At 35.2% G+C, this 27846-nt stretch overlaps 2 protein-coding genes across 2 annotated transcripts in view; one reads left to right on the top strand and one right to left on the bottom strand.

Moving 5' to 3' along the window:
* The first annotated feature begins 472 nt into the window (after window positions 1-472).
* On the top strand, window positions 473-10596 carry nedd8l (NEDD8 ubiquitin like modifier, like). Its single transcript, XM_059344661.1, has 4 exons — window positions 473-642; window positions 5792-5839; window positions 6714-6796; window positions 10163-10596. Exons 1-4 carry the CDS (start codon window positions 625-627, stop codon window positions 10284-10286), a joined length of 273 nt encoding a protein of 90 aa, XP_059200644.1. The 5' UTR covers window positions 473-624; the 3' UTR covers window positions 10287-10596.
* Window positions 10597-13770: 3174 nt separating this feature from the next.
* The window catches only part of ap1g2 (adaptor related protein complex 1 subunit gamma 2), a 42723-nt gene continuing 28647 nt past the window's right edge, over window positions 13771-27846 (bottom strand). The window contains exons 17-22 of the mRNA XM_059344642.1: window positions 26086-26190; window positions 25834-25981; window positions 22200-22356; window positions 20881-21032; window positions 19771-19869; window positions 13771-14945 (exon numbers count right to left, since the gene is read on the bottom strand). Of these exons, the coding sequence (XP_059200625.1) occupies window positions 14838-14945; window positions 19771-19869; window positions 20881-21032; window positions 22200-22356; window positions 25834-25981; window positions 26086-26190 (769 nt within the window). The 3' untranslated portion in view covers window positions 13771-14837. The remainder of the gene's footprint in view (window positions 14946-19770; window positions 19870-20880; window positions 21033-22199; window positions 22357-25833; window positions 25982-26085; window positions 26191-27846) is intronic.

A 27846-nucleotide genomic window follows, 5' to 3' on the forward strand; every position in this document is an offset into this window, starting at 1 on the left:
ATAATGATGACAATAATAATAACAATAATAATAATAATAATAATAATGATGATAATAATAATAATAATAATAATAATAATGATGATGATAATAATAATAATAATAATAATGATAATAATATTATGATGATAATAATAATAATAATAATAATAATAATGATGATAATGATAATAATAATGATGATAATAATAATAATAATAATAATAATAATAATAATAATAATAATGATAATAATAATAATAATAATAATAATGATAATTATTTTAGTACTGTCTAAAGTTAAAATAAGCCATGTTCACATGTCTCTGTCAAATAATTATCCACTATTGTTATAAAATTGTGAACTTTTATTTTGGCGCTAAATTTTGTGGAGTAAAAGTTTACTTTGACTTGTAATGGAGTGTTTTACAGCGTGATATTTAATATTTTCGCTGCATATGAAAGCAATGTTTTATTAGAGCGGAACCATTGTTCCGCGTATTCCGCCTTCACCACCGGAATGTTTAGTCGTGTACACAGGAAGTGAATTCAAGTCATCCAGACAAACAGGCTGTAACTCGCTAGTATATCAAAGTATTCAAGCAGTTCATTTAATTGGAGATAGTAGTATATTGTTTATTCAAGATGCTGATCAAAGTAAAGGTAAGACTCTAGTTTTTTCTACTCTTCTTCGTTGGTTCGGAGCTGCTGTTGTTGAGTAGCTCGGACCGGTTCGCTCATTTATTTATTTTTGGGCCGAGGAGCAGAAACAAATTATATTCTAACCTTTATATGCAATATATGCAATATATGCAGAAACAGCCCGCGCTTCTGTCTGTTTTTGGGGCTCAGTATTAAGTGTAGCTAGCTACTAGCTAGCAACACACTGCTATCTGATTAATGCTAGCCATTAGCTGTTATTTGATAGATGCTAACTCAGTTAAAGCAGGTTAGCCGATTCTTTAGCCGGTGTTACAGCTAAATGTGTCACCCGTGGAATTCTGTGACCCAACAGCACAAGATGAATCTGTGCCGGGCAGATATTGCTGCTTGTCGCCGGTTTATTGTTATAAATAGGACCTCACTTAAACTAATCCGATAAATTGATTGAGATAAAAAATAATGGGTCGGTAATTTGAGACTATTATCAGGCAAATGCTGCATATTATCTGGATTCCGCTCAGTCATCAGCATTATTTACATCATTTTCTTCAATTTCTTGTTCATTTTAATGCCTGGTACAACTAAAGGTACATTTGTTTGGACAAATATAATGATAACAACGGAAATAGCTTATAAAAGTTAAATTTCAGAGCTGATATATAGACATTTTCCATGTTTTAATTGATAATAATCAAAATTATTATCAAGAAAACCATGGAAAATGTCTAGATATCAGCTCTTAAATTATATTTTTGTTGTTATCTCTATGTTTGTCCAAATAAATATAATAATAATAACAACAGAAATGGCTCATAAAAGTTACATTTAAGAGCTGATATCTAGACATTTTCCATGGCTTTCTTGATAATGATTTTGGTTATCATCAAGAAAACCATGGAAAATGTCTAGATATCAGCTCTTAAATTAAACTCTTAGAAGCTATTTTTGTTGTTATTTTTATGTTTGTCACCAGGCATTAAAATGAACAAGAAATGGAAGAAAACAAGGTTGGTCTAATAATTTTTTCCATGACTTTATATGTTTTATTAAATATGTGACAAATCTGCTAACTGAGGTGGAACACAGCTGCACACACCAGTATGGTCACCAGTAAGTTTGGAAACCAGTAAGGACACAACACCGGTGTTACAACAAAATATGTGACCCGTGGAATTCTGTGACACTAGAGCACAAGATGAATCTGTGTCAGGCAGATATTGCTGCTTGTCGCCGGTTTATTGTTATAAATAGGACCTCACTTAAACTAATCCGATAAATTGATTGAGATAAACATAATGGGTCGGTCATTTGAGACTATTATCAGGAAAATGCTGCATATTATCTGGATTCCGCTCAGTCATCAGCATTACTTTTTTTCATAAATTTTTAGTCATTTTTACATCTACAGTCATGGAAACATTCTTGATAATATCCAAAATCATTATCAAGAATGTTTCCATGACTGTAGATGTAAAAATGACTAAAAAAGACACAAAATGATCAAAATAGATGTAAAATGTATATTGTATTGATGTATTTTGTGTCTATTTTGGTAATTCTGTGTCTTTTTTGGTCATTTTGTTTCTTTTTTTTAAAGTAATTTAGTGTTATTTCAGTCATTTTGTATTTTTTTATTTTTATTTTGTGTATTTTTTGTGTCATTTTCTGTCTTTTTTTTGGTCATTTTGATACTGCCTTCAGCGGCCCCCAGGTAATTTGAGTTGACAAAAAAATGGATGTAATAATAATTAAAAAACACAAAATCACCAAAAAACAGATGTAAAAAATGACCAAAAAAGACATAAAATGACCAAAAATACAGTCATGGAAAAAAGTATTAGACCACCCTTTTTTTTCTTCAATTTCTTGCTCATTTTAATGCCTGGTACAACTAAAGGTACATTTGTTTGGACAAATATAATGATAACAACAACAATAGTTGATAATAGTTTTATTATAGAGCTGATATCTAGACATTTAACATGGTTTTCTTGATAATAACCAAAATCATTATCAGGAAAACCATGGAACATGTCTAGATATCAGAAGTATTTCCCCATCATAAGTTGTTAACTTGATACTAACCAAAATCATTATCAAGTTACATTATCATCTGTAGAACACACCACATGATTATTTATCAGATTCATATTAGCTCTATAAAGTGAACAGTGAAATTACTAAAGTTGGTTTAGTATTAATGATGCCTAGAAAAATACAGTCATGGAAAAAATGATTAGACCATTGTTTTCTTCAATTTCTTGTTTGTTTTAATGCCTGGTACAACTAAAGGTACAATTGTTTGGACAAATATAATGATAACAACAAAAATAGTAAAGTGTTATCAGATTCTACTAGTTTTTGACTCGCATAATACTTTTGAGTCAAATGGATTTTTTTTTTTAAAAGGAAGACAGTATTTCCCCCATCATTATTCTGTTGTGCTAGTGTACAGTCATGGAAAAAATATTAAACCACCCTTGTTTTCTTCAATTTCTTGTTCATTTTAATGCCTGGTACAACTAAAGGTACATTTATTTGGACAAATATAATGATAACAACGGAAATAGCTTATACAAGTTAAATATCAGAGCTGATATCTAGACAGTTTCCATGATTTTATTGACTAGAACCAAATTCATTATCAATAAAACCATGGAAAATGTCTAGATATCAGTTCTTAAATTAAACTCTTATCAGCTATTTTTGTTATTATCTTTATGTTTGTCCAAACAAATATAATAATAACAACATAAATAGCTCATAAAACAGAAATAGCTCATAAAAGTTACATTTAAGAGCTGACATCTAGACATTTTCCATGGTTTTCTTGATAATGATTTTGGTTATTATCAAGAAAACCATGGAAAATGTCTAGCTATCAGCTCTTAAATTAAACTCTTAGGAGCTATTTTTGTTGTTATTTTTATGTTTGTCCGAACAAATGTACCTTTAGTTGCACCAGGCATTAAAATGAACAAGAAATAGAAGAAAACAAGGTTGGTCTAATTATTTTTTCCATGACTTTATATGTTTTATTAAATATGTGACAAATCTGCTAACTGAGGCGGAACACAGCTGCACACACCAGTATGGTCACCAGTTAGTTCAGAAACCAGTAAGGACACAACACCGGTGTTGCAACAAAATATGTGACCCGTGGAATTCTGTCACACTAGAGCACAAGATGAATCTGTGCCATGCAGATATTGCTGCTTGTCGCCGGTTTATTGTTATAATTAGGACCTCACTTAAACTAATCCGATAAACTGATCAAGATAAAAATAATGGATCAGTAATGTGGTACAATTATCAGGCAAACGCTGCATATTATCTGGATCCAGCTCATCCATTATGATTATATCCTTGCATCAGCATCAAGGGCTAGAAAATATATCAGTATTATTATCGACACTGTGATCTGAGACTACAGTCATGGAAAACATTATTAGACCACCATTGTTTTCTTCAATTTATTGTTCATTTTAACCCGACAGTAAACAATTATAGCCAAGCAAATACATTCAAAATACAGGCTAAGCTCAAATACTCACATTTACCAATGGTTGCTATTAGAACCAACCCCCAAATGTTTGAATTAAATTTACAAATGGCACAAACGGGATCAAAAAGCCAAACGAGCCCCCACTTTGTCATAAACCTGGCTCTAGGTTGACAAAAACCGGGAAGAGACACAACATGCCAATAAGTTACGTGGTTTATTGCCAAAAGTATAAATATAAAGTAAACTAAATACAAGTATGAGGTGTGAAAATCAGTAACATCAGTAGTGTGAATGTGGATGTGTGTAAATGTGTACGTGGTGTTGTGATGCACAAATAAACAACAGACAAAACTGCAACAAAATAGCAACAGTGTTGTATTTTCCTGGTTTCCAAGGCTGTATTGCAGTAACGTGTAATGTCAATATATCCACATTACTGATTTTCATCAGAAATCATACTGTGTAAAGTTTAAGTGAAAGCACAAATGAGCAACCCAACAGCATCATCGCTTTATTATCTCCATATCACCCAGCCCTAATTGCAGTGGTGGAAGAAGTATTCAGATCCTTTACTTAAGTAAAAGTACTAACACCACACTGTGAAATTACTCCACTACAGTAAAAGTCCTGCATTCAAAACTTACTGAAGGAAAAGAACAAAAGTTTCAGCATCAAAATGTACTTAAAGTATCAAAAGTAAAAGTACTCGTTATGCAGAATAGACACACTCAGATTGTTTTATATATTCTAAATATATTATTAGATTATTTGTATTGATGCATTTATGTAAGCAGAGTTTTAATTTCCTCAAGATGGGGCTTATTTTAATTACTTAATATATTGTTATGGGGTTTTTGATTTGAAGGAAAAAAACCCCAAAACATCTTATAACTTTAAAATCCTGTCAAAAGTAACTAAAGCTGTCAGCTAAATGTAGTAAATGAGTGAGAAAATAAATGAGTAAAAAGTACAATATTTACCTTAAAATGTAGTAAAGTAGACAAAGTTACATAAAATGGAAATACTCAAGTAAAGTACAAGTACCTCAAAATTAAACACATAACCTAAGTAAATGTATAAAGTAATATTCCATATTTCGCTGCCTAATAGTGATGCAACACTTCACAATTTTCTGATGTTCTATCGACATATTCTAAAACAATAATTAATTAATCAATGATACTCCAAATAATTAGTAGTTGCAGCCCTTTGCTATCACAGTTAATCCTGATATAAATATCCATGATGTCACTCTTTATGCTCATAATGAAATGCCTAATTAAATAACACAATCTGATGGGTCACAGACTAGTGGTGCAACTAATGATTATTTTTAATATTGAAAATCTGACTATTATTTTGACTCAATTTATTGTTGACTTGAACAATAAATTAAACTTGAAGATATTCAGTTTAATATGATATAGAAAAAGAGGAAAGCTGGGAATCTATATATCTGAGAGGCTGCAAACAGCATTTTTCTGCCATTTCTGCATGAAAAATGACTGCAATTAATTTCTTATGAAAACAGTTGCAGCTCTATCACGTGATAAAGTCTCCTGTGCGTTGATGTGAGAGTTGTGTTGCAGACTGTACGTGTGATTCCATAAAGCTGCTGCTGATGTGATCATGTTTCTGTTTCAGACCCTCACCGGAAAAGAAATAGAGATCGACATCGAGCCCACAGACAAGGTGAGAAACTATTGCATATAAGATGGAAAAACAACACATGAACCTGTATACTGTTGACTCTGAAGTAGCATTTCTAAATGTCTTTAATTTATTCAATTTTTTTTTTACTAAAAGCAATAAGGGGCAATACAAATAAATATTTTTTGTGATCAATTTTTTTTAATTTTTGCTTCATGTATAACCAACCAGAACATAACAAAATAAGAAAAATTGTACCAAATACTGTCTAGTATTTGTATTTTATTTTTTATTTTTTAGTATTTTAGTACTGTCTAATTTATTTTTATTTATTTTTAGTATTTTTTTAATTTAGTTTTTTTTAGTTTTTTTTTTGTATTTTCAGTACTGTCCAATTTTTGGGGTATTTTTATTTATTTTATTTATATTTAGTATTTTAGTACTGTCTAATTTATTTTTAGTATTTTTATTTATTTTTAGTATTTTCTTAATTTATTTTTTTAAGTATTTTTTTAGTATTTTCAGTACTGTCCAATTTTTTGGGTATTTTTATTTATTTTATTTATATTTAGTATTTTTTAGTATTTTAGTACTGTCTAATTTATTTAAAATGTCTCCTATTTCAAGACATCTTAACTAACAAGCGACTTGTTTCACTGGCTGATTTACTTTTTCTTTTTTTTCTTTTTTTACAAGCAAAAACACCTTTTATATTCTTTGTTAAAACTTGTTTGAAGTGGCAATTTCCAGTGAATGTTGTATTTTTTCGACTGCATTTATTTGACAGTTAAGATTTGCACAGGCCTACAAAACACCAGCTTACTAAACCACACAATGATTCAGATGAGACTATTCACAGTAATACTGTTGACTTTGAAGTAGCATTTCTAAATGTCTTGTTTTTGTGTAAATGAAGGTGGAGCGAATTAAAGAAAGGGTGGAGGAGAAGGAAGGGATCCCCCCGCAGCAACAGAGACTCATCTACAGTGGAAAACAGATGTGAGTATCTCCACATGAAGCGTCTTGATCTGTGAGATTCTACAATTCTACAATATTATTTAGATGCTTTTATCCAAAGAGACGAACATTGAGAGTTGGTACAACACAAGCAAAGATGAAGTCAAGAAACAAGACAAGAGTAAATTTGCAGCTTAATTACTGTGAGAAATGCAGGATCTTATTCTCTTCGTTCACAAGATCAATTGTTGCTTTCTGTCCCTTCTGCTCTACAGAGTTGGTAAAAGGGCATTTGTTTACTCTGCACTTTATGCTGGAATATGCGCCAGAAAGAATGGAAATTAACTGAGTTTGTTTCTTTGAGCACTTTTAAATCCAAACTAAGAGTTATTGAGGCCAATTCCATAACATGCACTTGTTTCTCATGATGTGTTTAAGGTCTGTATGTTATGTAAATGTGTAACTGTATTCTGTGTTTGCTGCCTCTTGGCCAGGGCTCCCTTGAAAAAGAGGTTCTTAATCTCAATGGGATATTCCCTGGTTGAATAAAGGTTAAATAAAATAAAAAAGTAAGTGCTGTGAGTCAGGTTTGAGTCCAAAAGGACGCAGGTGTTTTTAAGCCGTGCGAGCGGTCAGTGCAAACTTTTCTTTTCTCCTATAGTTCTCATACAGCTCCCACGTAGGGCTGGGCGATATACCCATATTGTTTACTGTTTTATTTGGATCCCCATTAGCTGCAGCACAACTTCAGCTATTCTTCCTGGGGTCCGACATATAATATACAGCACATACAACTTAAATTAAAACAAACTTCAAGAATTAACAATGGGAATAGTTACGAAAAAATCAAAAGATATTTCGATATATTTTTAAAATGTGATATCGAATTAGACCATATCGAATATATCGATATAGTTAAAAAAATGTCTTTCTTTATATATAAATGCTGCCCTTACTAGAGTTTGTCATATTTAGTTCTTTTGTAATGTTCATTATCCTTTTCTCATATAAATATATTTATTTCAGAAAAAGATTGGCAATTTTATTTCATAGGCTATTGTTATTTAAGATAATTTTTAAATTAAATGTGCACTTTTTGGAGCTTTAATTTGAAAAAAAAAGATACTCCTGTTATACAGTATTTATGTTCACTTAAACAGTTTCAATAAAACTACTTGTGACATGTCATATTTGGCTTTGACTGAAAATTTGCTCTCACTTTGCGATAAAAAAAATATCGGGATATATATCGTATATCGATATTAAGCCTAAATCTATCGGGATATGACTTTTGGTCCATATCGCCCAGCCCTAGTCCCAGGTAGTACACGAGGCCCGTTTTGTTGTTAAATACGGGTTTTTATTTGTTCTGCACCAACCAACCCGTGAGACTTGTTTGTTCAGAGTGTCTGAAAGCCTGGAAGGGTTCTCAGCCATTTTTGTTAACCTGTTTTTTCCTGGTTTTTTTTGCTTATTTAGGGAGCTTAGCATTGTCTGTTTTGTTTGGTAGGTTTAGCTGAATCTTATTTTCCAGATAGTGATTGACTTCTGTTTCTTATTTTTGCCTTGGAGACCCTGAAGATTTAGATGCTTCCTTTTTCTGTGCTACTTAGTTGGTTTATCTCTGTTTATTCCTTTTGCCTGTTAATAAAGTAATTGTTCAACTTAGAGTCCGTGCGGCCACTTTTCTGCATAGTTTTATGTTGACCAAATATGGTACTTCCTGTGACCCCTAGACCTCAAACTAAGATCATAACAACTGGGTTAAAAAGAGACAATGAATGACATAAAACTGCAGGTGTTTCCAGCAAACCAATGGCACATTTACTCTACAACACAATATACCCACAGCCTCGAGTTCAGCAATAGTATAATCACTAAAACATTTCTAAGAATGCACGTTTACATGCTCACGTGGCTTTTGTCTCTGCAAAACAAGAAAAGGATCCTCTCAGATTAGCTTCAACAATCTTTACTTGCACCACATTAGCTCAGTGGAATCATCTGGACCAGAGAGCTGCAAGTACTGATTATTTTTACTGTTGATTAATCAATCGGGTATTAGTCAATTATGTGTTTAATGGCTTGTCTATAAAATGTCAAAAAAATAGCTGAGTTGTGTTCACATTGCATGAAAAGCATGCGCCCAGCTTGTAAACAACACAACACAATACTACGCCAAAAGAGTAAATAAAACGACATACTTAGTCCACGGGCTACTACTTAAGAAGGGTCATTTCTTGTTTCCTTCTTGGTGATCTGCTTCTTTCTTTCTTTCTTTCTTTATGAGCTTGTTTACTTAACATTTAACTTATTTTAGCAGAGGATCCTTTGTGTGTTGATTCCTGTTTGGCAGCTTTGCAAGGTGTGCCAATAATTGATGTTTGGGCGATCAGGTCGGCCAAATGGCTCCGCCCTTAGGAGAGCTATTAAGACAGGGAGGGAGCAAACCGAACCACCGATGTGGGGCGGTTACATCTCATCTGTGTAGATTAATGCTCCTTATACACCAGAAGACTTTGAAAAGATTTAGAAAAGACTCCTGGAAAACTATCAGCTCACATCTAAAGACAAGAGTTTAGAGTTTTTAGGCTCAGACTGAGATTTTAGACTACAACTAGATTCTTTTAGCAGTTTTTCCATCATGCTCTTAGTAAAAACTGACTAAATGGAGGAGAAGCAGCTTTTGGCTCCAGCTGCTCTAGTGTGTGACTCAGTGGTTTGTGTTGAAAACAACAACAACAAACAGAAGAGAAGACACAACAAATTTTTTTAGAAACACTGTCTATTCTTTTCAACCTGTTTTCTTATATAACCAAATTGTCAGATGTGATCAGGTTCATTCTTATGTGACAAGGTCAGCTAATGGTGGTCAGATGATGTCACCATGTCCAAAATCAAATGCCTTAAAGAGAACATTATTTATCGTGCTATCAGTTATTGGAATAATTGCCCACTGAATATACGTGAACTGAATAGTAAAGTATCTTTTAATTATTACTTGAGAATGCACTATTTAAATTTGTGAGTAGTGAATTAACATATTTACTGTATGAAAGCGAGAATTAATGTAATAGATATGAATGTAATAACTTATTCGGAATGATTTCTGATGACGTATATAATAATGTCTACAATGTTTAATTGTTAAGTGATTTTTGTTTTGTCTTGTGGACCCCAGGAAGACTAGCTCCTCCCACTTTTGGTGACAGCTAATGGGGATCTTTTTAACAATAAACAATAACAATAAACGCCACAAAATGCCCCTCACAAAACTGAAAAAGGGTTTCTGTTTTTATCCCATGAAAAGTTGACTATTTTACAGTAAAAATAGATATAAGGAAGAATAAAGGGGGCCTTAGATCCTCTAACCCGTCCTGTGCTCTCTCCCGTTCTTTCTCCTCTCAGGAACGATGAGAAAACAGCAGCAGACTACAAGATCCAGGGCGGCTCGGTGCTCCATCTTGTGCTGGCGCTAAGAGGCGGCTCGACGCTCCACCGGCCCGTCACACACCGTTCCTCCTCGTCATGAGCCGCTGTCGTCATGGCGCCCAGCCGAGTGCCAACGCTGTAGGTGTCCGTCACCGTCTAACCATGTTTCAGCACACAGATCTGAAATCCCCACGCTCCCGGGCCGTCGCAAACAAAAAAAAGAAAATCAACCAAAACAAGAAGAAGAAGAAGAAAAAAAAAAGGACGTTCTCATTCCTTTGTAGATGTTTTTGTAAACCCACATTGGCTTTCTGAGTTTGACCAGTTGATGCAGGCACCCATGCAGTACAAAAGACAGTTTGGAAACACTGTGGTCTTTTTTTTTGCTTGTGAATAAATGCTAAAGTTGATTCAAGTGTCGTCCTCTGATAGATGGATAGATAGACAGACACACACACACACACACACACACACGGATAGATAGATACTTGCTTTTACCTACTTACTTACTTCACTTACTAACTTTACTTCACTCACTAACTTACTTCACTTACTACCTTTACTTACTTCACTTACTACCTTTACTTACTTCACTTACTACCTTTACTTACTTCACTTACTAACTTTACTTACTTCACTTACTTCCTTCACTTACTAACTGTACTTACTTCCTTCACTTACTAACTTACTTTACTTAACTCCCACCCTGCGTGGGTCAACTCACCTTAAAACCTCTTCCAGACTTCTCTCCTCCTGTCTTGGCTCCCAAATGGTGGAAGGAGCTCCCCACCGACATCAGGACCTCAGACAGCCTCGACATCTCGGTTAAGTCATGGTCACCTAAAAACGACTAAAAAATGCTCTTCTTCTTTAACGTCTAGCACTCCTGTAGTGATCACAGTTGGCTCTTAAAAGTTATCTACTTACTTGATTCCTGTGGTCTGAGGCTAGTACCTTCAGGTTGAATCACTTATTGTTAGTCGCTTTGGACAAAATCCTCAGCTAAATGACATGTAATGTAACGTCCTTCACTTACTAACTTTACTTACTTCACTTACTAACTTACATACTTTACCTACGTAAAACTTACTTCACTTACTAACTTACTTCACTTACTACCTTTACTTACTTCACTCACTAACTTACTTTACTTACTAACTTACTTCACTTACTACCTTTACTTACTTCACTTACTAACTTACTTCACTTACTACCTTTACTTACTTCACTTACTACCTTTACTTACTTCACTAACTACTTTTACTTACTTCACTTACTACCTTTACTTACTTTACTTCCTTTACTTACTTCACTTACTAACTTACTTCACTTACTACCTTTACTTACTTCACTTACTACTTTTACTTACTTCACTTACTAACTTACTTCACTTACTACTTTTACTTACTTCACTTACTACCTTTATTTACTTCACTTACTAACTTACTTCACTTACTACTTTTACTTACTTCACTTACTACCTTTACTTATTTCACTTACTTCACTTACTACCTTTACTTACTTCACTTACTAACTTACTTCACTTACTACTTTTACTTACTTCACTTACTACCTTTACTTACTAACTTACTTCACTTACTACCTTTACTTCACTTACTAACTTACTTCACTTACTGACTTACATACTTTACCTACTTAAAACTTACTTCACTTACTAACTTTACTTCACTCACTAACTTACTTTACTTACTACCTTCACTTACTTCACTTACTACCTTTACTTACTTCACTTACTACCTTTACTTACTTCACTTACTTTACTTACTTCACTTACTACTTTTACTTACTTCACTTACTTACTGACTTACTTAGGTTCCTAACTTACTTCACTTACGAACTTACTTCACTTAAGTCAATTTTTTTACTAATTTATTTTACTTACTAATTTACTTTACTTACTAACTTACTAACTTGCTTCACTTACTAATTTACTTTACTTACTTCACTAACTTAATTCATCCCCGAGGGGAATTCAAGCATCCAGTAGCAGCATTCAAACATTGAACATGCACTAAACAAACCTTAAAACTAAACCTAACCTATAAATAATTAAACCTATGATAAATCTGAATTTAAATTAAAATCTTGGCTAAAATATCATGACACACACACACCCACACACACACACACAAGTCGCGGCTGAGGATTCTGAAAACTGATTTTTATTAGAAAATGACAAATAACAGAAGATTCAAAGACTCAATACTAATCCTGGTCTTTTTCTTTACAGTTGAGTTAAAGTAATGATCTGAAACAGTCTGGTAGAGATTGCACTGAAATCCACTTAGAGCACCATTGCTGACATCCAGTATCCCGAGAGTGTTTTTAATAGAGGTTCATGATGGTGATGATGATGAGTCATCAAATTGCTGAGGTCATAAACTAGCTTCATCTAAAAGGTGTTTTACAGCCCGCTGTGTTTCCTTCTACAACAAAGGGTTGTATTTAGAGATTTTTTAAAACTCTTCTAATTGTGCTTATATACTTAAACTCTGAAATATACATCTTGTAGACAGCATCATGCCCGTTTTTTTCCTGTATCACTGTACACAATCTTCAGAAAATAAAAACTCGGGAGCCTCTGTAAACAATAGTCAAGTTCAGGAAAAGCATGCTCGAATGGGAACGATAAAAACAGAATTTCATGACTACACCACTCACATTTAAAACCATTACTCGGCCTCCAAAACCAAATATTTTTTTTTATACATGAGAAAACCTCAGCTCTTGAGGGGATGAAAGGCACAGGAGAATTAATTAGGAGAATACTCTGAGTTATTCAGCTGAATGAGGCGTGAAAATATGCAACACGTTAGGTTGTGTTTAATATCCTACACCCTTCGATCTCAAATTGATGTCCTTGTGTTTTACCAGTAAAATCAAGTGTTCTGGATTAGAACATTTTATAATAAAATTAGTGGGTCATTAGATAGCTGCTTTTGAACAAAGTGAAGCTGGTAAAGGCGATTTTATAAAAGAAATCAAGAGTTAATCAGGCAGTTTAGGACCAGATTTGAGAAGAATGGGGACACGTCGCACAAAAGCACCACATTTTTTCCACATGCCATCACCATAAGTTTGACATGGCAGCCATATAAAGTCTATGAGAACCGATATATCTTCCAAGCCACTTAAAAGGTCAATCTTGGTGTCAAAATATACATTTTTCAGAATACATGCACTGTACTGTCATGGAAAAAATTATTACAGCACCCTTATTTTCTTCAATTTATTGTTCATTTTAATGCCTGGTACAACTAAAGGTACATTTGTTTGAAAATATATAATGATAACAACAAAAATAGCTCATAAGAGTTTAATTCAAGAGCTGATATCTAGACATTTAACATGGTTTGCTTGATAATGATTTTGGTTATTATCAAGAAAACCTTGAAAATGGCTAAATATCTTATGAGCTCTTATGAACTATTTTTGTTGTTATCATTATATTTGTCCAAACAAATGTACCTCATTATATTTAAAACAAAAACACCAGGCATTAAAATGAACAAGAAGTTGAAGGACTGAATATGACCTTAATTAATATATGTCTGACCGCTTAGGAACTCAGTTATGTAAATACATGGGCAAAATTAACATATCTACTCGATCAAATAATCATCTAATTCAGGGATGGGCAACTTAAATGCTGCAGGGGGCCACAATTTTTCATGTTCACTACCACAGGGCCACATATAGGAGCGTGCACTTAACCAGATATGATGAAACTGCAATTTTAAATATGTTTACAGTGCAGTAACTTAACATATTTCATGCTCAAATGCATGTTTAACAGTATAAATAGGAATACAAAAGGTTTGAAGCAAATAAAAAATAACCACTTACTGTGATTTAAATTTTTTCAGTGTAAGAACAGCAGACCAACATTAATTGCAAGAAGTAATTTTGGGCATTTTTACACTGCACTTTTAAGATTTTATACTCAAATGCATGTAGTTGTACTGAGGGCCACTTCAAGTGAGGGTGCGGCCCGTATGTGGCCCCCGGGCCTCCAGTTGCCCATCCCTGTTCTAGTGATATTCTCAATAGCTTTAATGGATTCTTTGACCCAGAAAATGTAGATTTTGACACCAAGATTGACCTTCTGAGTGGCTTGGAAGATATAATTGTTCTCATAGATTTTATATGGCTGCCATCAAACTTAAGATGATAAAGAGCATGTGGAAAAAATGTGGTGCTTTTTGTTCGACGTGTCCCCTTTATTTTGCTAAGCTGCCTGACTGAGTAGAGGAGTGTTATGTGAGGACAATAAGTGATCTAGTGGTGCATCAAAGTACGTGTTTATAATGGAGTGAAAAAAAAAGTCCAGACAGTTAAAAAATCCCAGAAAAACTACTCAATTTGTCAGTATTTTCATATGTTTTAGGTGTATTCCAAAGCTTGTGCCATATTAAATAATGCCATCGGTCACATTAACACTTGAGGTGGGAGGGGTCTATGTGAGTTCATGTGCGAGGCTGGGACTTCCTGTGTGTTCTTCAGCTGTAGAAACACTACCAAAAGAAAATAAAAGGAGAAGAAGAAGGAATTTGAGAAGCAGCAGCTTGGACAGTAGTGTCGAGGGTGTGAGGACCTTCGGTCAGCGTCCTGTCGGACCGATCGGCCGCTGTCAGTGTCCGGCAGCGTTGAGTCCGGGGAAGGAGTCGATCTGGACCGTATCCTGGAAGGCTGATCCTCGGATGGTGTAGGACACACGCACCCTCATCTTCAGGTTTACCTGGAGGAAGAGGAAGAGGAGTAGTGAATCAGCAGAGGCCCAAAGATAAGATTTTATCATGATACTTGTGATACAATTAGGGCTGCACGATTATGGCCAAAATGATAATCACGATTACTTTGATCAATATTGTAATTACGATTATTAATCATGATTATTCATCATGTTAGGGAAAACATCTGTATTTTCATTGCACTACTGTTAAACAAACAACAGGAACAGTTTTTAGTGTCCGGTGCTTGTTGTAAACAAACAGAGATCGCTAAGTGAACACCTCCTGCAGCAGCAGCACATACACACTGTACTGCTACAGAGCTAACTGTTAGCCTGTTAGCACATACACACTGTACTGCTACAGAGCTAACTGTTAGCCTGTTAGCACATACACACTGTACTGCTACAGAGCTAACTGTTAGCCTGTTAGCACATACACACTGTACTGCTACAGAGCTAACTGTTAGCCTGTTAGCACATACACACTGTACTGCTACAGAGCTAACTGTTAGCCTGTGAGCACATACACACTGTACTGCTACAGAGCTAACTGTTAACCTGTTAGCACATACACACTGTACTGCTACAGAGCTAACTGTTAGCCTGTTAGCACATACACACTGTACTGCTACAGAGCTAACTGTTAGCCTGTTAGCACATACACACTGTACTGCTACAGAGCTAACTGTTAGCCTGTTAGCACATACACACTGTACTGCTACAGAGCTAACTGTTAGCCTGTTAGCACATACACACTGTACTGCTACAGAGCTAACTGTTAGCCTGTTAGCACATACACACTGTACTGCTACAGAGCTAACTGTTAGCCTGTGAGCACATAAACACTGTACTGCTATAGAGCTAACTGTTAGCTTAGTAGCACATACACACTGTACTGCTACAGAGCTAACTGTTAGCCTGTTAGCACATACACACTGTACTGCTACAGAGCTAACTGTTAGCCTGTTAGCACATACACACTGTACTGCTATAGAGCTAACTGTTAGCTGTTAGCACATACACACTGTACTGCTACAGAGCTAACTGTTAGCCTGTTAGCACATAAACACTGTACTGCTATAGAGCTAACTGATAGCTTATTAGCACATACACACTGTACTGCTACAGAGTTAACTGTTAGCCTGTTAGCACATACACACTGTACTGCTACAGAGCTAACTGTTAGCCTGTTAGCACATACACACTGTACTGCTACAGAGCTAACTGTTAGCCTGTTAGCACATACACACTGTACTGCTACAGAGCTAACTGTTAGCCTGTTAGCACATACACACTGTACTGCTACAGAGCTAACTGTTAGCCTGTGAGCACATAAACACTGTACTGCTATAGAGCTAACTGTTAGCTTAGTAGCACATACACACTGTACTGCTACAGAGCTAACTGTTAGCCTGTTAGCACATACACACTGTACTGCTACAGAGCTAACTGTTAGCCTGTTAGCACATACACACTGTACTGCTATAGAGCTAACTGTTAGCTGTTAGCACATACACACTGTACTGCTACAGAGCTAACTGTTAGCCTGTTAGCACATAAACACTGTACTGCTATAGAGCTAACTGATAGCTTATTAGCACATACACACTGTACTGCTACAGAGCTAACTGTTAGCCTGTTAGCACATATACACTGTACTGCTACAGAGCTAACTGTTAGCCTGTTAGCACATACACACTGTACTGCTACAGAGCTAACTGTTAGCCTATTAGCAATTTGCAGAATGGACACTAAGAGGTTAACATCCCCTCCGGCTCTGCAGCTGGGAAAGACTGCTGCAGGAGGACTGTGCCGATTTGACTCGTTCTTACTCTTCTTAACGAGCCACGGGGGCCAGCGGCTCGTTAAGAAGAGTAAGAACGAGTCTCCAAAAGTCTCCAATAACACCAGAAAAAGTCGCTGGATTTGTCGCCAGTCGCTTTTTTGAAAAATAGTCACTAAGTCTGAAAAGTCACAAAATATAGCAACAAAGTCCCTAAGTTGCAGCTTTTACAAATGTCACATCCTGCTTAGCGTTCTATCCAATCAACAACCAGGCTTTTTTCAGGGGAGAAAAACAACCGATTCTCTAGTTTCATATGATACCAGTATCTCCAGTATATTCCTAAAAGTGAGCCCGCTACGGCCTCAGAAAAAAACAGAAAAAAAAGGCTAAAATACTGATGCTAAATAAACGCTAAATATGGATACTTGTCGGCCATGAATCGATATAATATCACCAAATATTGAGATACTATACTGTATCGATATTCCCCACCTCTAGAGGAGATGTAGATAGACTTGGCCGACTGACATGGGAATAGAAAAAGACTTGGAAGTGGCTCATGGCTCACACACACACTTGGTAGTGATGTATTGTTCCTGCCAAATACAACAACAGGTTGGTGGGAGTTGTGTTAAAAATGAAGAGATAAAGTGTGAAGACGTTTTAATTTTCTCAGCCAAGTTTTACTCCAGAAACTTTGATTTACAGCGGCTTGTTTTCTCCTTTGCTCCCTTTGTTCATCAATCTTTATATGAAGAGAGTGATGATGATGATGATGATGATGATGATGATGAGTCACCCTCCTGTCTGACCGGTCTGACAAATCATCAGCTGCGTCACACACAGAAGTTACAGTTAAATGTTCCTCCCAGGGCGACTTTACAAGGAACTAAAAGGTCCCTTCAGCTTAAATGAGTCAGCTGACGTATCAGAAACAGCAACATGACGTGTGACGAGAGGTTCACTGTGCCCCGTTTCATCTGAAAAACCTGCTGACAAAGAAGAAACCTCACATTTTGTCTCACTGCGACAACATTTACCGCTCTGTCATATTTACTGCTGCATGTTGGTTTTAATGAATGAAATGCAGAGGAGGAAAAATGAAACTAAAGAGTGTCTTTCTCTCCAGTAAATCATCTGTGGAGTTATTGATGGTTATTTATATCTGCTTTTAGCTGCTGCTGATGTTTTATCTCATCACATCCGTCTCTTTTTCTGTCTGTTTGTTTGGAAAAGAGCCAAGGAGTCAACAGAAGCCTGACTTACATTTGAGGAGATCAAACAAAGAGAATAGTCCCCCAGCTGTCCTAAAATAGTCTATAATAATATATATATACACTACTGGTCAAAAGTTTTAGAACACACCAACTTTTCCAGAATTTAATTGAAAATTATGCAGTTTAATGTCTCAGTGTACTCTAAAATAAAATTCTTTATTGAGCATGATAGTGTTTGAAAGTAAAAAAAAGATTCAAAAACACATTTTATGTTGGACTAAAGGACTAAAAAAAGACACAAAATGACAAAAAAAGACACCAAGAGACACAAAATGACTAAAAAAAGACACAAAATGACCAAAAAAAGACACAAAATGACTTACAAAGACATGAAAAGAATTCAAAAAATGGACAAAATAGCCCAAGACTCCATAGAGTTAAGTTGTTAACCCATTTCTTGTTCCCTGAAAAAGGCCTACTTGTATAATTCTGAAATGTACATTATTTTCCAGTTTTGGTTAAGCTTACCTTTTTTTATTTACCTCTGGCAGTTCACCACTTACCTTTGTACCCTTTCAAGCTGTTCATTTGACTTGAACTGCTTGAATTTCAATAAAAAACTGGAAAAATTGGGGTGTTCTAAAACTTTTGACCGGTAGTGTATATATATATATATATATATATATATATATATATATATATATATATATATATATATATATATATATATAATAGTATAATAATAGTTTCTAGTTTTATGAATGAAGTTTAAGGAGCCGTGCTTTGTGTGTTTGACCAATCAGTGACGGTCATTCCTGCAAACCTCAGCCCCAAAGTTCAGCACTTTTAGGACGCTTTCACAACTCAAAGTTCAGTCTGTTCTAATCAAACTTTGGTTTGTTTGTTTGGTTGCTTGTTAACGATCCAATTGTACTCTGGTGCACACCAAAACAACCGGTCCCCGACCACTTGCAGAGAGAGAGAGTCTCCTAGCGTGGTTCGATTGCAATGTGAATGTAATCCGAGCAGAATCTGACCCAATTAAAGGAAATGAACCAAAACACAGTGGATTGTGGGCGATCTGCACGGTGAGATGTGCACAGATATTATAAAAATGACATTTGTGTCATTCAGTTCCACTCTGTAGGCTACCACTGAGCTAAAGCTCATTTGTCATTGCAGAATTATCAACATATTGCTCAAAATTACTTAATATTTACCTTCATGGTAGAGGCATCAAGGCTCAACCTCTCTGGTTCTACAGCTGTCTGATCGCAGCACGTTGGAAATAATGGATCAACATTATCAACATTATTAGTGACCCAGAGCCTCAACAGGAGCTCATTCTGAGCGTTTCTCTCCAGATTACGGCAGATTACGGCCGGTATGATTAAAGGTACTCGGTTTGTGCTCGGTTCCACGTTTTTGTTTACATTTTTCACCGCCAACTTTCAACCAATAAGAAAAAATAGTGCGAGTAGATTTCCAGCCCTCTACTTTCATACACGCCCCTCTTCAAATCTTTCCATTTAATTTGGTCTGCTTACATTTCTGCACTGTGAAAGCAAACCAGACTAAATACAAAACGAACCAAATGTATCAGTTTCACTCTGATTTGGACGAACCAAACAGACTTGGGTTGTGAAAGCGCCTTTAGTAAGTTATATCCCAAACAGGGCTTTGTGAAGTGGTTAAATGTCCCCAGAACTCAGATCCTGGTCCCTCTGGTTGAAACGCGACGAGTTCCTCTGAACGTTTGAAGTGTCTGTGGTTGAAAACAGGCCTGTAGTTGTGTGTGTGTGTGTGTGTGTGTGTGTGGTAAACCCACCTTGTTTGGGTTGTTGAGGACGACCATCTGCGTCACCTTGGCTGAGCCTCGTGCAGGAAGAGCGTCTCCACTGGGAGCCTTCATGTGTAACTGGACACTCTGGGGGAGATCAGAGGCAACTTTGAAGTTAAGAAAGAACAAAACACAAACATGTTGTTCAGCTCCACCAACAACATGACACAGTCTAAAGCAGGGCTCTCAAACTCGCCAATAGCGGCCCTCGTGACGATATTTTGTGGCCCCCACCTTGATATGAAAGTTTAATGTGAGTTTTATATGAATGGCACTTTACGGTGTTGTGTGTGGAAGGTCCCTTTAATTACTTTTTTTTTGGTAATTTTGTGTCTTTTTTTTAGTTTTGTGTCTTTTTTGGTCATTTTTTGTCTTTTTTAATAATTTTGTGTCTTTTTTTGGTCATTTTGTTTATTTTTTAAGTAATTTAGTGTTTTTTCAGTCATTTTGTCTTTTTAAAAAAAAAGTAATTTTGTGTCTTTTTTGGTCATTTTTTGTGTCTTTTTTAATAATTTTGTGTCTTTTTTTGGTATTTTGTTTTTTCATTCGTTTTTTCATTCATCTTGTCTTTTTTTAAAGTAATTTTGTGTCTTTTTCGGATATTTTGTGTCTTTTTGTCTTTTATTTAGTAATTTTGTGTCTTTTTTGGTCATTTTGTTTATTTTTTCCAGTCATTTTGTCTTTTTTTAGTAATTTTGTGTCTCTTTTTGGTCATTTTGTTACTGCCTTCAGCGGCCCCCAGGTAATTTGAGTTTGAGACCCCTGGTCTAAAACCTACCTGGAAAAGAGATTTTTTTTTTCTTTATTTTTAATCACAATGAGACTTTAACCTGGGTAAATAAAGGATATATATAACAGGCTGTTGTTTGCATGACCTGTATAATAATAATAATAATAATAATGTGGAATAATAGTGGAATATAAGTATGTATGTATGTATGTATGTATGTGTGTGATAAAACACTTCAAATCTAAATACTGCCAGCAGCTGCTGTATTTTGAGGTGAACTTTCAGTCAAACATGAACAGCAGCAGAGAAATCGTGCTGCTGGTGCTGAGAGAACATTGTGTGTTTTTATCTCAGGTAGTGAGAGGAACCTTGGGCACGGCCGCCTGCAGGGTGAAGCTGCTGATGTCTGACTCAGTGGAGTTGGAGGCTGTTAGCGTGACTGTCAGGCTGGTGTCTGACTGTTTCTCACAACTTAGTGTCAAAGTCACACCGTCCTTCTCGTACACCGGCACCGTGGGAGCTGAGGGGGGAAAAAATAAACACATTATAAAATGATGCATGCAAAAAAAACAACACTGGGGAGATTTAGGGAGATCTTGATTCATGCAAACTCCATATTTACATCCTATATCACCCTATATTTACTGCTGCATGTTGGATTTAATGAATGAAATGCAGAGGAGGAAAAGTGAAACTAAAGAGTGTCTTTCTCTCCAGTAAATCATCTGTGGAGTTATTGATGGTTATTTATATCTGCTTTTAGCTGCTGCTGATGTTTTATCTCATCACATCCGTCTCTTTTTCTGTCTGTCTGTTTGGAAAAGAGCCAAGGAGTCAACAGAAGCCTGACTTACATTTGAGGAGATGAAACAAAGAGAATAGTCCCCCAGCTGTCCTAAAATAGTCCTAAATCTATACTTTCTAGTTTTATGAATGAAGTGGAGTTTATGGAGCCGTGCTTTGTGTATTCCTGCAAACCTCAGCCCTAAAGTTCAGCACTTTTAGGACGCTTTCACAACTCAAAGTTTAGTCTGTTTTAATTCAACTCTGGTGCGGTTATATCCATGTTACGGTTTGTTCACTGCAAAAAAGGTGTTTAGTCTAAAAATAACATAAAAACAGTAAATCTGAGGGAAATGATCTTGCTGCACGGACAGATAATTTACCTTGACAAGATTTCTTAAATTAAATTGTTTTAATTGTTTGTTAAATCTAGAAATAAGCATGTTGAATGCTTAAAATAAGAAATGAACTCTTAACCCTTTATCAGGCAAAGAACTATATTTGGTAAATTGCAAATTTACTAGATTAAAGTGGCAAATCTACAAGAAAAAAAGTCGCAGATTTATGAGAAAAAAGTGGGAAAAAAGCAACTTTTTTCTCCCAGATTCACCACTTTTAATCTCATAAATCTGCGCATTTTTTTTTCTCGTAGATTTGCCACTTTAATCTCGTAAACTTTTTTCTCCAAATATTATTTTCGTATGTTTTTTTTTTACACATTCTGGCTGTATGTAATATCCCCCAATATTCTCTAGGGTTGAAATTTAGAATGTGCAAGTATTATAAAACAACCTAAAGTTTTTTTTATCTTGGTAAGAAACATGCAAACTCCAGTTTCGGTGTGTTAAATTTAGCATTTTATAGTTTCGTTTCCTCTTTCTTTGTGTGTGTTTGAAGGCAGCACCTGGGGCGAGGGGGGCGGGCTCTAAGCCTCCCAGCAGATCCAGCAGGTCTCCTCCTGCAGCGCTGCTGGTGTTGATGGACAGGCCAGGTGCTGCTGTGCTGCTGGGCTGCAGAGTCTCAGTCTCAGAGCCTCCCAGCAGGTCCAACAGATCACACACCTGAAGGGAAAACACAGGAACCTGAACACAACACTCTGCATATTCAAAGCAAGTTCTTCAGAAGGACAGCGAGGCAGCGTGAACGTTATTTACATAAACCCACATCTGGCAAAACTTCATCTTCAGCTGCCAAGTTCTTTTTTTTTTTATAAGTTTGCAAATCCCTATCATTTCCATGCTCATAAATCTAGAATAAAACATGTCACCACTCGCTATTATATACATGGAACTTCTGCTCCCTTAGTTTAAAAGGACCCTCAGTCCTGTGTTTGTCTGTTTAACCGGAGCGTTTTTTAGACATTTTCTTTGCATAAAAGCAGAGAGAAAAAACACGAGGTGGCCAGCTGAACCCTGAGGGGTGAACGAGGAAACACGCTCCATGCAGCCAAGCTTTCACCACATAAAACCTCCAACGAACTCTGTTAATCCACGCTTTCTTCATCAGGATCTTTGTGCATGGCAATAAAATCATACAACAGTTGATTCTACTGAACAAAACGACTGATCGCACGCCACCTGCTTCTGCTTATGGAGAATAAGAAATCTACAGTCATGGAAATAATGATTAGATCACCCTTGTTTTCTCCTCGCTTTCTTGTTCATTTTAATGGCTGGTGCAACTAAAGGTACATTTGTTTGTACATCCATGGTTTTCTTGATAATGATTTTGGTTATTATCAAGAATGTTTCCATGACTGTAGATGTAAAAATGACTAAAAAAAGATGTAAAATGTATATTGTAATGATGTATTTTGTGTCTATTTTGGTAATTCTGTGTCTTTTTTGGTCATTTTGTTTCTTTTTTAAGTAGTTTAGTGTTTTTTCAGTCTTTTTTTCTTTTTCTTTTCGTAATTTTGTGTCTTTTTTTCAGTCATTTTGTCTTTTTTTTTTTGTAATTTTGTGTCTTTTTTGTGTCATTTTGTGTCTTTTTTTTGGTCATTTTGTTACTGCCTTCAGCGGCCCCCAGGTAATTTGAGTTGACAAAAAAATGGATGTAATAATAATAAAAAAAGACACACAATGACCAAAAAACAGATGTAAAAAATGACCAAAAATACAGTCATGGAAAAAAGTATTAGACCACCCTTTTTCTTCTTCAATTTCTTGTTCATTTTAATGCCTGGTACAACTAAAGGTACATTTGTTTGGACAAATATAATGATAACAACAAAAATAGCTCATAAGAGTTTAATTTAAGAGCTGATATCTAGAAATTTTTAATGGTTTTCTTGATGATGATTTTGGTTATTATCAAGAAAACCATGGAAAATGGGTAGATATCAGCTCCTTCATTAAATTTGTTGCTTCAAATAGAGAGAGAGATGAACGCTTCTATATCTCTTAATAGTTTAGTGACCATAGTATATCATGCGAAAAAGATCCTAATGGAGCTACAGCCAGGCACTAACTTAGAGCTGAAATGCTGTTGGCAGGGGGGCTTTACATTACTAAAGCACGTATGTGTCTTAATATAGCGTTTGCGCCCTTAAGTAAGAGGCTTAATAAACCATGAGCATGTAAAAAACAGAATGCATGTAACACCATAGAAGAACAGTAAACTACTGTAATTGCACAGCCTTGTTCAGAGGCATTACTTCACTGTAATGTTAAGCCTCAGCTGAGAATCTGTATTTGCTAACAGACGGACTGAGTGATGCAGTTTCTAAAGGAGCTGATTAGTGAAAGGAACTTCAATTTCAATCTGAATCTCTGAACAGAAACTGGTCCTGACCAGGTTAACTCTGCAGCATAAATTAATAAAATGGTAATCTAACCAGGATTTTAAAAAAAGAGATAGTAAGTAAGATAATTAAGTCACACTAAAATATTTAGAATAAAGCCAAATCACATTGAGATAGAGATTAGAGAGGGATTTGCAGCATCAACAGCCCAGTTACTTTTACTTTTACGGCTACATTTATCAAACTTAAAGTTTAACTGTGGATCTGCTGCAGACACACTGGTTCATTATGTTCCAATGAAAATCACAGCAGCAGATCTAGACAGCGTCATCAGTCCAGTCTTTGATTTGACTCTGGACAAACTGCTGTCCATACTGCACAACACCTTCACCAGGCAGGAGTGTGTCTACTGGCAGACTCCTGTCCCAGTCCACCAATAGACTTAAAAACTCTTTCGTCCCCCTGGCCGTCAGACTGTTTAACAGCTCTTAGTCAGGGCAGGGAGGACAATAGACAATGGACAATTTCATTCCCTGTTTTTGCAGTATTCTTTCCTGGTCATATTTGCAAATGTTTAATTTATCTGCACATTATTTAATATCCTGCCATGCTTAATTTCCCAGCTAAAGTCCAATGTCTCTGCAAACGCTGCTACTGGATGCTTGGATTTCCCTCTGGATAAATAAAGTATCTAAGTATGTATCTAAGTATCTATCTAAGTATTTAAGTATGTATCTAAGTATTCATCTAAGTATGTATCTAAGTATCTATCTAAGTATATATCTAAGTATCTATCTAAGTATATATCTAAGTATCTAAGTATCTATCTAAGTATCTAAGTGTCTAAGTATCTATCTAAGTACATATCTAAGTATCTAAGTATCTATCTAAGTATCTATCTAAGTACATATCTAAGTATCTAAGTATCTATGTATGTATCTATCTAAGTATCTATCGAAGTATATATCTAACAATCTAAGTATATATCTAAGTATCTAAGTGTCTAAGTATCTATCTAAGTATCTCTCTAAGTATCTAAGTGTCTATCTAAGTATCTATCTAAGTATCTATCTAAGCATCTAAGTATATACCTAAGTATCTAAGTATCTATCTAAGTATCTAAATATCTATCTAAGTATCTAAGTATATACCTAAGTATCTAAGTATCTATCTAAGTATCTAAATATCTATCTAAGTATCTAAGTATCTATCTAAGTATCTATCTAAGTATCTAAATATCTATCTAAGTATCTAAGTATATATCTAAGTATCGATCTAAGTATCTAAGTATATACCTAAGTATCTATCTAAGTATTTATCTAAGTATCTATCTAAGTATCTAAGTATATATCTAAGTATCTAAGTATCTATCTAAGTATCTAAGTATATGTCTAAGTGTCTAAGTATCTATCTAAGTATATATCTAAGTATCTATCCAAGTATCTATCTAAGTATCTAAGTATATATCTAAGTATCTATCTAAGTATCTAAGTATATGTCTAAGTGTCTAAATATCTATCTAAGTATATATCTAAGTATCTATCCAAGTATCTATCTAAGTATATATCTAAGTATCTAAGTATCTATCTTAGTATATATCTAAGTGTCTAAGTATCTATCTAAGTATCTATCTAAGTATCTATCTAAGTATCTAAGTATCTATCCAAGTATCTATCTAAGTATATATCTAAGTATCTATCTAAGTATCTAAGTATCTATCCAAGTATCTAAGTATCTAAGTATCTATCTAAGTGTCTCCCTGTCTCTCTCTCTCTCATGTGTGAACCTACTGTACCTGGTTGGCAGGTTGCTGGGCCAGCAGTGTCTCTCCCTGCTTGATTTTGGCCGGCAGTATTTCCTTGATGGTCTCCCCCGTCGACTCTCCGTTGGTATGACCCGGAGAGTTCTTCTCTATCACAGGCATCCTCTCCAGCACTGCTGCCCTGCACACAGAGGGAGCAGCTCAGCTCTTTATCACCACAAAACACAACCTCAACACTGTAATCACAACATAAACAACAACTGTTGTCTCCATCCTGCTGCATACCTCATGTGGTCATACTTCTTGAACAGAGCGTTGTATTCAACTGCCCTCTGCTGGAGCTCCACGTCTATACAGCTGCCGTAGATGCTGACGATGCTCCTGATGCGACTGGCAGCGTGAAGAAAGACACACGGTTAGAGGACGGCTGAGAAATGACTGCAAATATTGTGAAATTGTGAAATTAATAACAGGGAAAAACTGACTTTTTCCTTCAACTTGTGCATGGACAAATTCACTATGTTCTGGAGGAAATGGACAGCTCATCTTGAACAGGAGGCAGTTAATAACAACTAATAATGTGCTGTGTTTCATTTTTTCTTTCTCTCTTTCTTTGCTTGAGTACAGCGCCCCCTACTGTCCTATTTTAAGTGCTCTCTCAGTGTTGTTGGGCACCAGTGTGAGAATGTTTCTGTCCTGTTTTAATATGAAGGATATAATATGGACAAATGGAACAAAAATGACAAATATCTCTAAACCCTGGACTTACCTCTTGAAATGTTACTATGATTCTTCTCTCCCTGTGTAATAATATATATGCGTATGTATATTTTTTACTAACTGTAACTGTGCCTTTTTTTCATGTCAAAAGTAACTACAGCTGTCAGCTAAATACATGAAAAGCACAATATATCCCTTGATATGTAGTGAAGTAGAAGTATAAAGTTAATTAAAATGGAAATACTCAAGTAAAGTACAAGTACCTCAAAATTGTACTTAAGTACAGGAATTGAGTACATTTTGTGTCTTTTTTTGGTGATTTTATGTCTTTTTTTAGTCATTTTGTGTCTTTTTTTGTGATTTTGTGTCTTTTTTGGTTATTTTGTGTCTTTTTTGGTCTTCTTTATTCATTTTGTGTCTTTTTGTGTCTTTTTTGGTGATTTTGTGTCTTTTTCTAGTCATTTTGTGTCTTTTTTTGGTCATTTTGTGTCTTTTTTTGTCATTTTGTGTCTTTTTTTGGTTATTTTGTGTCTTTTTTGGTCTTCTTTATTCATTTTGTGTGTTTTTGTGTCTTTTTGGTAATTTTCTGTCTTTTTTTAGTCATTTTGTGTCTTTTTTTTGTCATTTTGTGTCTTTTTCTAGTCATTTTGTGCCTTTTCTTTTCTTTTTCTTGTTCTTTCACTTTCTTTCTCTATTTCTAAGTATACTGAAAAATGAATGACCTCATAAAAAAAGTTTAAAAAAAGTGATGTGATGATTAACTCCTACATTAACATTATGTCTGCCTGAGTCACACCAGATTTTTATCAATTCAGACAACATCTCCCATCATCCCACGCTGCTTCACGACGTCATCATCGTCTGTCTCTTCTCATTGTTTCCTCGTGTTTGTAAATGTCTCTGCGTAGGAGGTAGAAGTGTTTTTTCTTACCCATGACTAAGTACAGTGGTGGAAGAAGTATTCAGATCCTTTACTTCAGTAAAAATACTTAAACCACACTGTGAAATTACTCCACTACAAGTAAAAGTCCTGCATTCAATACTTTCTGAAGTAAAAGTACAAAAGTATCAGCATCAAAATGTACTTGAAGTATCAAAAGTAAAAATACTTGGACACACTCAGATTGTGTTATGAATTCCATATATATTACAAGATTATTTGGATTGATTCTTTTATGTAAGCAGCATTTTATTTCCCTGGAGATAGGGCTCATTTTAACTACTTAATATACTGATTCAATTAAAAAAAAAGTCTAATCTCTTTAAATGTATCATGTTTTTCATGTTAAATCTCGACCTGTAAAGTAACTAAAGCTGTCAGAGTAA

This window comes from Centropristis striata, chromosome 11 (genome assembly GCF_030273125.1).
Source record: "Centropristis striata isolate RG_2023a ecotype Rhode Island chromosome 11, C.striata_1.0, whole genome shotgun sequence".
In the NCBI taxonomy this organism is placed as follows: Eukaryota; Metazoa; Chordata; class Actinopteri; order Perciformes; family Serranidae; genus Centropristis; species Centropristis striata.

Bases quoted from the DNA above. Each gene is read 5' to 3' on its own strand.
- nedd8l (XM_059344661.1), top strand. The intron at 5,840-6,713 runs GTGAGAAACTAT...GTGTAAATGAAG, and splicing joins ACATCGAGCCCACAGACAAG to GTGGAGCGAATTAAAGAAAG. The intron at 6,797-10,162 runs GTGAGTATCTCC...TTCTCCTCTCAG, and splicing joins ATCTACAGTGGAAAACAGAT to GAACGATGAGAAAACAGCAG.